Source organism: Passer domesticus, chromosome 4 (genome assembly GCF_036417665.1).
Source record: "Passer domesticus isolate bPasDom1 chromosome 4, bPasDom1.hap1, whole genome shotgun sequence".
NCBI lineage: Eukaryota > Metazoa > Chordata > Aves > Passeriformes > Passeridae > Passer > Passer domesticus.
Window position 1 is genome coordinate 66,973,866 of NC_087477.1, and position 13,826 is coordinate 66,987,691.

General features: G+C 39.6%; 1 protein-coding gene across 3 annotated transcripts in view; it reads left to right on the forward strand.

Annotated features, from left to right (window-relative positions):
• Positions 1-628: 628 nt before the first annotated feature.
• The window catches only part of KCNIP4 (potassium voltage-gated channel interacting protein 4), a 385,018-nt gene continuing 371,820 nt past the window's right edge, over positions 629-13,826 (forward strand). The window contains exon 1 of one of the 3 annotated variants that reach the window (XM_064418519.1): positions 629-879. In XM_064418519.1, the coding sequence (XP_064274589.1) occupies positions 819-879 (61 nt within the window). In that variant the 5' untranslated portion in view covers positions 629-818. Of the gene's footprint in view, positions 880-1,178; positions 1,334-13,826 lie in introns of those variants that run through there. The other 2 variants (XM_064418512.1, XM_064418520.1) reach the window with 2 other exon arrangements.

The following is a 13,826-nucleotide window of genomic DNA, read 5'->3' on the forward strand; positions in this document are numbered from 1 at the left end:
GAGAAGAAGAATTGGGATTTCTGAAACATGTCATTATTCATGCAGGGATAGATGAAATAGTAAAGGCTGAAAAATTAACTGTGTAAAATTGAACGGGGAGAACTATCATTATTGAAGCATTTTCTAATGGTATGTCATATGTCATAGTAGACTTTGATAAATTAGAAGTGTTAAGAAGGTGTCTTAAAATGCCCTTTCCAATCCCTTCCAAAATGTACTCTGGGGTTTAGGGAGTGTAGCCAGCCCGTGCTAGCCTGGCAGAGGTGTTCGAGGGGCGCAGCTGCGCTGGGAGCTCCCCCGCGCTGCTCAGCGCCGGTCCGTGTCCCGGGCAGGCTGCGGCTAACAGGTGATGCGGGCACCGCCCGTGCGCGGCCGCGCAGCGCAGCGGGCCCGGCCCGGCCGGACTCGGCTCGGGGCACACCCGGGGCCGCCCCGCTCCGAGCCGCTCCGGGCCGCAGGTGCCGGCTGAGCTCCGCGGCGGCAGCGGCCCGGGGGAGCTCGGGGGGCGGAGGTGAGCGAGCCCAAGCCCTCCCTGTCCCGGCAGGGAAGGGGTCGCGGCCGGAGCCCCGCACCGAGCCCGCCCCGCGCCGCGCGGGTGGCGGGGGAGGCGCCGCCGCCGAGGCGGGGCCGCGCTCCCGTTCCCGCTCCCGCTCCCTCTCCCGTTCCCTCTCCCGTTCCCTCTCCGCTCCGCCGCTCCCAGCCCCGCTCCCGCTCCCATCCCGCTCCGCCGCTCCCATCCCGCTCCGCTCCGCTCCGCCGCGGCCCCGCTGCGGCGGTGCTGCCGCGCTTTCCCTCCGCGGCTCCGGGCGCCTCCCGGCATGGACGTGAGGAGAGTGGAGAGCATCTCGGCGCAGCTGGAGGAGGCCAGCTCCACAGGCGGTAGGACCCGGGCAGCGCGGGGACGCGAGGCTGCTTCTCTGAGTTAATCTGGGGTCTCGTCCCCTCTCCTGCGGGCAGCAAGTCTGGCAACTTGGCGTGGGGCGGGGAGGGGGAGCTGCCTGCCCGCTTGCGAGGGGCGAGCGCACCCATGGGCGAATGTGTGTGTGTGTCTATGGGGACGGTAAGCGAACGCTTAATGCCTGCGATCTCGGGCTGAGAAGCGTTTCGGGGCTTCGCGAATCCCGCCCTACGATGCCTGCTCTGACCTAACTGGTACTTTTGCCTTTACTGAAACGACTTGGGGCTGGGAATGAACCTGCAGGGTACATCCTCTCTAGTTACCAACTCCCAGGAGGTAATTTTGGTCAGGCTCCCTTACACCTCCCTGCTTTGGTCTCCGTTGTACCTCTCTGATGCCTAAGCGGCAACTATCTGATGGAGACAGCTTCTTCTGGTAAGCCTTCTTTGGTGCCTTTCTTTCTCTGTACCTCAAATTGCAATTACACATTCACTTGGGAAAGGCTACAGGATAACTTGCATTTTAGGGAGGAAAAAAACATCCCTCCACAGGGATTTTGACTCCTGGAGTGTTAAGAGTTTTTCCCAGTTATTTAAAATGAAGCTTCTTGGGTGCAGTGTGTGTAAGTGTTGCCTAGAAAGGTGTTCAGCTCAAGCCAGCGGGATAGGCAGAGGATAGCTGGACAGTTAATGAAAAACTTTGCAAAACAGGCAGTCAAAAACAGGGAAAACTTCTTTTCTTAGAAAATATGTTTCTTGCTGTGTAGCTAGATTTCTCATGAACTGTGATGCCAGTGTAGAATAGTAGCCTTGCCAACAAGTTGTTTGAAAGACACAGTGCAATCCCACCATTTGCTTGATTTCTAATGCTTCAGAATGTATCTTCTGCTTGCTTGAAGAGGTCCACAGCCATGTGTTCCCTGCTGGATTGTACCTGTTTTTTCTCTTTTCTTAAGGTCCCAGCTTTTTAAATGTTTTAGAATGTGTAGCCTTTCATGTAGGATACCAGGTCATTTGAGTTTGGAATAGGGAACTTTAGTATTTGACTGTGCTATCAGCACAATTGTAAATCCGTCTTTGCACTTCACTAAAGTTTTGGGAAAAATTGCGTAGTTATAATTATCCAACCAGGAACATGGCCACTAAAGTGGTGCTGTGATACTTCTCACTACTTTTCAGATCCAGCCCCTCCAAGTTATAATTTAGGCTTTTCCCTCCACATACCACTTCAGCCTTCCAGCTCTAGCCTCTCAGAGGTCTGAACTGAGTCAAACTTCTTCTGTAACACATGCATCATCAGAGACAAATGCCGAGCAGGCTCTTGGCTACCTGTGCAACTACCATGCAGGACTGTTCAGGCTAAAAAAAACTGAGGTCATGATTTAGGCATAGTGGATTTGTGTAGCTGCTGTTGAGGAATTATTTGGTTTCTGGATCATTAATGTAGGTATTGAAGCATAAAGAGAGTTTAAAGCTACATTTTTTTTTTTTTTCTTGCAGGTATAGTTCGCAGTAGCAGGAAAGTGTCCATACAAAAATTGGGGAAATATCTGAATCCATGTCATGCAAGTAATAGGAAATACCCAGATGATGTTTTTATGGAAGTTGCCTTCAGTTGAGCTGTATATTAGATGTGTTTTTTCTTTTGGTTCTCTTGATATGCATGCGTAGCAGCTTTTAAAAATTAATGACAGCTTTAATTCACTTCAAGCTTGTAACGGTGAAAAGAAGTAAGTTACACTTTTGCACTTTTTTAGAGCAAGCAAAATCTGACTGAAACATGACTTACTGTGGGAAAAACATTTCTCAAATGTAAGTTTTTATGCTAGAAAAGGAATATGGAAAGATAAAAATGACAGAACTAAAAGGAAATACCTCCTTTCTTTTGGAGAATGACACAAATTACTCAACAGATATCTCATCACCAGTGTGATGTGATGTGATGTGATGTGAAGCTAACAAGTGTCTAGCTTCACTCCTCTGGGCTTTCTTCTTATGTGAGAGAGCCCATTTATTTTCATATTCTCACAGTTTTGGCACTTTTTAATCTAAACTTTCCTTTACACTTTTTTCGAGCTCTCTCCCCCCAGGCTCTTAAACGTTCAACTCATTTTCAGTGCCATCAGCATTTCTGAATGTACCTGTCTGTTGCATTTTTAACAAGGAAGGTGGATTTTTTCTCATTAATTCTCTTCAAATAGAATCATAACTTCAAACGTTAGTCATTTTTAAATGGTAATGCCTGCAGTAGAGTTGTTACCAGGATTTGATGTTCGTGCATGAGAGTCAGAAAATGAAACCAACGAAAGTGCGACTGTTCCTCAATTTAATTTTTCCAAGTGAAATAAAACCCAAATAATGCACAGGCAGCTTGAATAATGAGAATTATTAACAAAAAAGGCAACATTTTGTGCCTTTTAACAGGTAGTGGCTGCCTTAAGCTGATCTTCTCCTTACATTTAATCTTGCACCTTGCAGGGTATCTTCTGATTCAAGGGCATTCAAATTAATGTCAATTGAAGCACCACTGAGAGTTGTTGAAGTATGAGACTGTTTCCTCTGTGAATACTGAGCCATTGTAAGGATGAGCTGTTTAATTCCTCTGCCTCATGAGATTGCCTTTATCAATGTTTTATCTATTAGAAAGCTGCATTAGTGCTAGTGATAGTCAAAACTCATCTGCTGCTGGGTAAAGGCATGCAGTGTCTTAGGAAAATGAGAAGAGCAGAGGGAGATTATCAGTAAAAGTTTGTGTGGGTAAGAACAAGTTTAATCAAAAATGTCCTGTGGGTTCAATATCTAGGACAAACTTAAGCTGTTGGGAATACTAATATGAATAAGACATTATCACAGCAACTGGTTGCTTTGCTTTAGGATGTGATGAATTCAGAATGGGCATTGTGCTGACCAGTATAACCATGTCTATTCAGAAAACATAAATATTTATGAAAGCCATGGTGTCATGTATGACAAGTTTTGAAGAGTTTCAGTTATTAGACAAGATGGTTGCAAATTATTCGTGTTACAAAAAAGGTTGTAATTTCTACATTGTGGGCAGAAGTACCACAATGGACCAAATAGTATTATTAAGCACTGTTTTTCCAACTTTAAGTTTGCTTAGAGTTAAATATTCTCTGTCATACCTCTGAGAGATCCTTGTGCACTACTGCTCACTTCTGCTTTTAATGAATGACTTGTTCTTGTTGCTTGGGGCATTCTTAGAAGACAAAGGAAATAGTGCTAAAAGGACAAAAAATTACATATGAATAAGCTGAAGATAGGAAGTTAGGAAAATGGATGCTAAGAAAAAGTAAGAAAGGGATAAAAAGTGTACTGGGAAAGAATTACAGGAAAAAAAGAAGAGGTTGGAGGAGGGAAAGGAGGAAACAGATTTTGTATCTCACGTATTGAAATACAAAATCTGTTATGTGTTAACGGTATGTATTGGACCAATTTCTTTATATCCTGGTTGGGATTCATCTGACCCAATGAAAAGCAGGCAGTGATTTTTCCATGTGATTTGCACCAATATTCATATCAGTGTTATCAGCTGGTTTGTCTGGGAGCTCCACCCGAAGAATGTGCTGCCAGTCAAGGGTCAGCATCACTATTTTTACTAATAATCTGTTGTCTCCAGACACTCTTCATCATTGGACACTTTTAAGATTCAGGTGGACAGGATGCTGGACCATCCTGTCTAGCCTGTGCTAGAAGTGCTGCTTCCAAATGCAAAGCTTTTTTGTCTGAAATCTGCAAATACATAAGGCAAGGAATAAATTAAATGAACTCATGAACTAAAAAAGGACATATTTGTGTGACGGACGTGCAAGGAGATGCAAATATTTTCAGTGTAAAAGATACATTCTATTCCTGCAGGGTGGAGGAAGAAATTGACACTTGAGAGAACTGACTGCAGTATAAGCCTCTGTATAAAATTTGAGTTCTGCTTCCATCTCCAGTTCCTCTGTTCAATGAGTATAAAGCAGTAATTATATGCAAAATTCTGTTACAGAGAGTCATATTTGACATGAATGCCAAAAATAAAGGCTTTCCATCAGTATAAATTTTACATAATGTAAATATCAATTTTTACAAAATACAGCTTTCTTTAATTATTCTGTCTGTCAAGATTACTACCTATGCTTGGAGAGTTGATATATAAATAACTGAACATCTGGACAAGCTTCAGGTATACTTGGCTTAGATAACTTATGCTTTCCTGGGGTTTTTAGGCATTTTGAAATGTATCGAGGCAGATTTGGTACATAACAGTAAGTGTAGCCATCAAAGAAGTAGCTGGTGTGTGTCATGGAAAGCTTTTACAGTGTATCAGATAAGCACTTAGGACTTTGGGCTGGAGCTGAATATTTGATCTGAGCAGCATTCTGCTGCTATCTATCCCATCTCAGTCTCTCAGTTTGCCATTGTGATTTATTCGGAATCTTTGGCACTTGAAAAAGAAAGTATCTAAAAATACAACGCCTGATTGCTTCACTGTTTCATAGATATGTGCATTCTTGCCAGGCTGTCCTACTATCCTCTCCCCATCCCCCTCCCCAATTCTGCTTGTCCTCTCTTTCTTTCAGGTACCAAAATAGACTGTATTTGAACTCCTCCTTGCCAAACACATGCTGGCCATTTATTGTCTCCTATGAGCAGAGACCATAACTCCTATCTGAGATGAGAGAGAAAACATTAGCAAACAGTTGTGGTCTTGGAAGTCAAGGATCCAAATTTCAGTCTGAACAGTCTGAACCAAGTAGGATTCCCTTCTTTATTAGCAAACACCTCTGGGACTTAAGAAGTGCAGGTACCAAACCCTCATTATTTGGAGCACAGTGTGGCAGTGCAGGTGGAGTTGGTTAATGGATGGTTTGTCTCCATAATGTTTGGCCTGAACTGTAATGTGTGGCTACATCAAAAGCAAATGGACAACAGTGTGACATAGGCTTTTTTTTTTTTTTTTTAAATATATTGTATTTCAGAATTCTGGTTTCTCTGGCAGGGGCTCTGCTTTCTATTGATTTTATGGCTAAGTAGTGTTTGGGCTGTATTTCCGGCTGAGTACACCAGGTAGAATGTGGAAGAGAAGTGAAGGTGTACTGAATGTATGTGTTTTGGAGCCTATAGAACTATGGAAAGCACGGAATCCAGCTATTCTGTGATGTTCTTAATTATTAGCTTGTAATTGTGTTTCAGGAGTCTTAGGATCATGTAGATCATGGTTTGATTTTTTTTTTCCTCATCATTTTCCATTCTCACACACTACAGGAGAGATTGTTTCTGTTATCACCTTCATGCATGCAGCAGGAGTTTGGGCTCTAGATTTATTTCTATGAATTTGGGAGATCTGTAGACAGCAATAAACTGGCAGCAGTTTAAAATATGTGGTTGGGTTGAAAATATATTGAATCCATTTGCCTCTAAGAATAAACCCAAACACAGAATAAAAGCGGTATGTCTGAGCTCATACTGTGTTTTATTTCTGGCAGCCCAGCAGAGACTTAATATGGTATTAAAAGGAGCTCTCTGTCAGAGGTCTGAAAATAAATATAGGGTTTCTCTTTTATATTATTTTTCACCTATAAAACAAATTTCTTTAGAGGTACACTTTATAGTTGTGATCCCCTCTTTTATGTTTATAATTTACACTACAGTAACACAAACAGTGGTATGAAAGTCACAGATTCATAAGTGTCCACTGGAGAAATGAACTACAGGTGTAAGGCATGATAATAGAGAATTCTAAAATATAGATGTTTTGCCCTATTCAGAAAAATGATGCATTTAAATGTTTGGGTTTTATTGTAGGAGATAATATCTTTGTTTGTCTACCAGGTATTTTTCACCAGATAATGCATAATCCCCAAGCACAGAGAAATGCTTAGCACTACACAGCACATTATACCCATATGCCACAAAGTTGCTAAGTGGTGACAGCATAAAAAGAAATATTCCAACTCTGAATGTCCTAAGACATGGACTTCAGGGTGGTTGATTTATATCTATGCAGTCAGTAGGAAATGGTTTGCTATTTTATTGACAGGTAAAAAGCCCCCCAATTTTACTGATGATGTTTTCTTGTTCTCACAATTTTCAGTTACCTCTCTGCATCTCCAGAGACATGTTATGAATATTGCTGTAGTTATTAGGCTTTAGTAGAGAAAATATTTTTAAAAAATCAAACTTTAATTAATAATCCAGAAGGAACATTTAGGATTTATTAGAAAGGTAAACAGTAGCCATAAAATGTGGTGATGGGTCTGATTCTTCACAGTGGGAACAACCAGAACAGCATGTTGTCACAGTAAGTCATTTGATTATTGTGACTATTCCTAAACCCTTTGATACTGGTGGGAATAATTGCAATGAATAAGGATCTTTTAAATTAAACATAGTTATTTGACTTAGAAATTTCAGTGATATTATAGTGCATGTTCTAATAAAAACACACTGAAAAACAACTTTGTGCCAAAAGATAAACATCATATGAAGAAAAGATCTATCCAAAATATTTGCAGTAAATTGAAAAAGAGAAAAACAATTTGATTTCTTAAAAAATAATTTAACATAGGTACATGATGAAACTTGAAATGGTGATCTGTTGAAAGTCACACTATGTAACACCTGTCAGATACAAGTGCTGTTGCAACTGAACATTGAGGTTTGGGATTTTTTAATATGTAGAGATGTCTGTGTACATGCTAAACACCATAAAGTAGCAATCCATAATATCCATAATCACATTTTCAAAATCCCTGGACCAATACTACTATAATGGATTTTTTTTTTTTTTCATAAATGTTGCAGCTTGTAGTTTCAAAGAACACTTGAGAAAGATTGACCCTTTTTGAGATTGTTTGTTTTAGAGTGTGCCAAAGCATGTTGCACAACTGCTCCTTGGCATTTTGCAGAAGGAGGTTCTTCCTCCCTGTCCAGGCAGTGAGAGAAGCCCCTGCACACATACACACAGACAGAGTTAGCACCAGGGCTGGCAGGAACATCCCTGTCTGTGCATGTGCTTTCCCTGTGTTTCCCTGGGCTGTGGGGAGAATGAAAAGTGCACTGTGGGGTTACAGCCCCTACCTGAGCGGTTAAAAGAAAGGAGAGGACAAAGACCAAGAAATGCCTTTTATGTGTGTGGCTTCAGTGGTATCTGGCAAGTGGACTCTGAAATCTGCTGTTCCGTTACCTTTAGACAGAGATAATGGAATCCTGTTTTAAGGGATCCTGTCTTTAAAAAAGTAGGAGAAAAGTCCTAAAGAATAGTCCAATGAAGCAACATAACAAATGTATATCAGGGATATGCAATCATAGATTAATGTTTTCCTTCATTGTGTGCTGGTAGCAGTGTTTCCTCAGATCATCATAGCTCTTGAGTTTTGACAGTGTAGCTGGTTTTAACCCAGGACACCCAGATGTCCTTAATCACTCTGACTGTTGACTTATATTCCAGTGCTCAAGTGAATTGTATACTGCATATCTTCTGATTCACTCTTTCTATTCTGTGTATTATTTTCCTTGTTGATTTATGGACATTTGAGGTTATGATGTTTTCTGATGTGACATTATATCACCTGTTGTAATGTAAAGAAAGATAAATCTAAGCTCTTTGTTTGAGATACTGTGTGGTGGCAGCATCCACCTGCTGGTAACTGAAACAAGTATACATTAAAATTCGTTGTTATTTTTAAAAAGGTGCTGTAACTGACATACACACACACACTTAGGTGCTGCCCTGATTTCTGCACAGTCTACCAAATCCAAGATGTCTAAGAAAAAGAAAAATAAACAAAGGAGATATGCAAGTTGTGAGGATGTGTAGTATGCTTAAAATACAGAGAATTTCATGCTATTGTTTCAGTAACTAGGTCTGCTTTATATACTGCATTGTTCATTGATCTTTGTGGCAGTGATGGTGGGGTTTCCCAGTTCCTTTTTTTTTTTTTTTTTTTTTTTTTTTTTTTTTTTTTTGAGTATGCCACATTGTGCTTTATCTTCCCAGCCTACCTTCCAGAGCTGGGTAAATGAGAGAAGTGCCTCTGTGTCTAGGATCTATCTAGTCTCTTTGTTGTTTGCTTCAAAGCTGTTGCTTCCAGCCTTCTCTGCCTGGTAGATGGGAAAGGGGAGGTCGAGGAGTAGGATGGGCTTCGTAGACAGATGATAGTGTTGCCCTTTCTGCCTTCTTTTACAGGATGATGACTACAAACTTCTTTGCAGGAGATTGACACCTCCAACTCTCTCAAGCAATGGCTCCTGTTTCTGTCTATTTGTCACTTGGAAGCACATGTGAATCCCTCAGCTAAATGGACACTTTCTGATCTTTTTTGCATAATCTTTATACTCAGAGGGATGTTATTTTTAGATTACATGCTTCTTTCTTGGTTGGTTGATTGTCAGTCAAAGGAGAGGAGAGTAGGTGATGCATCCAGTGGAACTGGTGGTCTCTAATGCATGTTTTATAAAACAAATTCGGATAGACTGGAGGAAAAATAGCACGTGGAGGCTTAAGTGAGGAGGAAACAGACATGACTGAGGGTATAGTGACATAGTTCTTTACATGGCACACCTGCTGTCAAGTTTCTTCCAGTACCTTAAATCTTTACTAAAATACAAACTAGCAGGACTTAAAATTAGACAGTCTTATACACCTTGTTTATTTCTTAACTTGCACAGTTGAACGATATTTAGACATTATTTTGACTCATAAAAATAATTTTGTCAGTTATACCTTTTGTTTGCATTCAGCTAATTTTCTCATACTAAACTAGAATAAAGCAATTCTGTGTTTCAATATAGACTTATAAAGATCTCTTCCTGTACCTAAAGTCTGTGAGCCACCCCAGACTTGAGAACCAGTACATTTTCTTGTTCTTGAAAATATGGGAGGCGTTCAGCTAAAATCGCAAGTTGTACTAAAGAAACCAAACCTCTGCTCTTAATTTAGCTTGTTTTACTTTGCCAGAGTTCAAAAATGACTTCTTATACTTAGAAATGCAAAAGTAGGAATATTTTGACCTGTTTAGATAGTAAAACTAAAAGGTGTCAGTAAATTTCTAATGTCTTATTAAGCAGTGTTTTATCAGCAGTCGCTTTAATCAACAGCACTTAAATTACTGCTAGGCTGACAGTCTGTTAGGACTTCTTCAATTGAGCAATTTAGAAGAAAGTAGGCTTTTTTTGGTGTACTTTTCTTTTCCTTTAAAGAACCCAAAGCATTAATAATGTGTTTTCATGTAAGCCTTTTCACAAAGAATACGTACAGAAATGCTGTCAGCTAAGTGACTAATTCCTCCATGAAAACGAACAAGAAAATGTTGATGGCATTATCAAACCACTCTTTGGTAGGTAGCAACTCACAGTGCTGACTGTGGAGATGGTGTACCTTCCATTCTGCAGGTGCAGTGTTAGAATAAATGAGCATGCAGTGGTGAACACACAGTTCATTACGAAGCTTCTTGTTGCAATAACGCAGAATGTTTTGTGTTCCAAGAAGGGTATGTATTGATTAAATGCACCTTGCACTTAAAAAATTAATATAGATGTTCTGGATCCATCAGTGCCTATTTCATTATCATTGAAAGCCTGATCTTGCAGCAGTTGCAGTTCAGTGCAGTGTTTGTAACTGAAGATCATCCTGTTATACTTAAGAAAGGCATTTACTGATTACTGTCTGAACAGTTGACTTTAGTCCTTCAGATTCTGGAATTTCTTACAGAGAAGGGAAGAAACAAAGCTTTTGTCTCTTCCTGCATAGTCCATAATTTCATAAGACAGTATTGGGGCCGTAGGGAATACCCAACTATATTGACAATACACCCTGTAATGCTAATACACTCTTATCATGCTAATTAATGCAAAAGAATACAAGAATGTCAGAGGCAAATAGAGATCTCGAAAGAGAACCTGTTTACCTATTCAAAATAATGGAGAGTATTTCTAATCCAAGTCATCAAATCTGCAACTTTTAAGAGTCAGATAATTGTTTGCTTTCTAGGAAACAGAACTTTCCCAAGGAATGCTGAGATTTTTGTGTAATATCTTCATTTGAGAAACTTTCATTAAAAGAAAAAATCCTACTGCTGACAGAGTTGTGACTTTTCTGGCTGAGCGCTAAAGAAATAGACATATACTCAGTCAAGTTTACATGTTTGTGTTTGTGTCTGAATGCTAGGCAGACAGTGACTGCATACAATTGTGTGTAATCCATACAGCTTGCTCAAGGCTAAAGCCGGATACAAAATCCAGCTCCAAAGTTCTATTACATTGGATTTTATTTGTAATTTTGAGATAAAAGCAATAAAACCCCATGGAATCACAGAATAATATTTTGGAAGAGGAGTTGAGAAGTCTTCCTGTTTCTCCTGATTCCAAGACAGGATCAAATATTGATATTCTGGTTCAGATGGCTTTTTGCTCAGTATACTTAAAATTCATTACGGCTGGGCGCTTTATGACGTTGCTGGTTAATCTATTCCAGAATTTATCTCTCCTGATACAAGCTGTTTCCTAGTCCTTAAGCAAATCTTTTTACATTTACAGTCTGGTACCCAAAATGGATTAAATATATAGCCAAGATTTTATAGTACTGAATAGGACAAAAACTTTCTTTGGTATGTCTTAAATTTTTGTCTTGTTTATAGTTTTAAGTTTGAGCTGCTATCCCTTCCACAGCAGCCTTCCACCTGTCCTCAACCTGTGATTTAACATGTTCAGCAGTGGCAGACTTCCCAGACAACTTCCCAGTTGTCACCTAAATAGTTTTTCTCCATTCTATTTCAACAAAATAGGTAATTTCTCTGGAAGTCTACTTGATAGGTTCTAAATTATCCTTTACAAATGATAACTGGTTTTGAGTGTTGCTTTTTATCTTCTAACTTTCAAACTTGTTGGAAGCTTACTGACTACAGTTCTTGAAATTGGAAAACTAAAAGTAGGGTAAAGATTTCAACTTACCTGACTGTCACAAATGAGAAATTTCAGCTTGCCCCCTTTGATGGTAGTTTTTCTCATCCTACAAGAGCTCTGTAGGTTACTGCTTCCATGGAGATGAGATCAGCTGCTCCCAATTTTTTTGGGGAGTAAGTTATACCCTTGCAGTGCACAACTCTTTGTATTAATCAGTTCTCAAGAATTTGGGACAAGGAAAGTATCATTGTCTTGCAAGAAATAACAACCATCACCTTTTCCTCGTTTCTATGGAAAGCTTGATGGAAGGCTGTGTGGATTCTCAAGGGCCTCCAGAACTCTTTTATGATCTGAATAGATATTCCAAATAAATAAAGAAGCACAGCTTTAGTTTACACTGCTTTCCAGCTATTTATTGCATTCGGATCTTCAGAAAGAAAACTTTGTCAGTGACCCTTTTATGAACTCTATCTTTTCTAAGAATATTTTATCTCTTGAACATTTGATATGTAGCATGAACTTAGTTCTCTCTTCCATAAATAAAAACTGAAGACAGTTACTTTAAACAATTTTTTAACATGAAAAGTCAATGTCACAGGCAATAGCAAAGCTTTTGAAGTTTCAAGCACTTCTTATTCAGATTATTTTTATCAGTGCTGTACCATCTCACACTTGATAAGATGTGCCTCCGCTTTTATGAGTGTCTTTACTAAATGCTATTATAATGATAAAACAGGGTGTGCTCATTCCTCTCTCATTTTTCAAGGCTGATGTATCTAGGAGGCTTTAATCAAGAAGATGTCATATATTTTAACTTTTATACCAGCTTAAGCTTTTCTAGTTATGATTTCTGGTGTGCATACTCCAAAAATGTTTAACTTTTGTGCATTGCCTGATTAAAACCACCATTAGAATGGCAATTGCATAAAAATGACCATAGAGAATTTATTATCTGTCTTTCCCAAACTCATTTTTATAGTTGATAGTTTAGGGATATGGTTCTTTAAGCATGTAGTTCTGGGAGAGTTCTGTGATAGCTGGTCTGTGGATGTTAATATATTAAACTGTGTGTTTGACTTCAGTTGTGAGATGTGATAAAGCTGTTTTAACGAGCCCAGGCAGAGGCTTTTATCAGGCAGTCCTCTGGAGGCTGGGAGCTGGTGCTCTGGCTTTACACCAGTCAGCATTCCTTGCTGTGGCTTTGCTGGGAAAATGTTACACTTGATTTTTACATGAATATATAACATCATCTTCTTTTCTGTATACTTTGGAACTTCACAGTGTTTTGATTGACAGTTACTTTGTTAACATCCATCACAACTACTCTATTTTATACATTGTGTGTCTGTCTTCACATCATTTATTCTCCCTCTGAATTTTATGTTAAGTGTTCTACAAGTATATCATTCTAGCACTGCCCTTTTCCTTCAGAACAATTTTGTTAGACAGTTGACCTTAGCTGGAAATAAAATGTGTAGTGAGTTCTATTTGTTGTGTCTGTTTCTGGGTAACTTTTTATTAGTCTACTCATAAGTCTTTTATGAAACTATTAAGCCAGTAATAAGTACCTTTGATAGTACTGTAATGGCGAGAACTACATTATTCTTGGATGATAGGATCGCAGTGCTTTTTGATCAGAATTGTCACCATCTTAAATTACTGGACACTTTCTGCAGTCTTGAAGAATAATTTATAAGTGATAGAGAAACGAAATTGAGATGTCTGGTGGGAAAAATTGTTACTTTGTTAGTCTAGGCATTTGGGCTATGCCTACATGTGGGGAAGAGTAGCTCAGAATAACAGGGGGAAGCTGCGTGATTGAGTAATAATGAGTAAGAATTTTTACAGAGTTGTGTGAGTGACCAAGACAGAGACTCAGACCGGCAGGGAATCTGAATTGTTTATTCAAAATAAACAAGCTGGTTTTGTACACTTTTTTCAAGGCACAGTATTCCCTTATGTGGTAATTCTCACTAGGTGACCTGTCCCATGTTGCCACGTCAGCCACTTGTGTTCTGAAT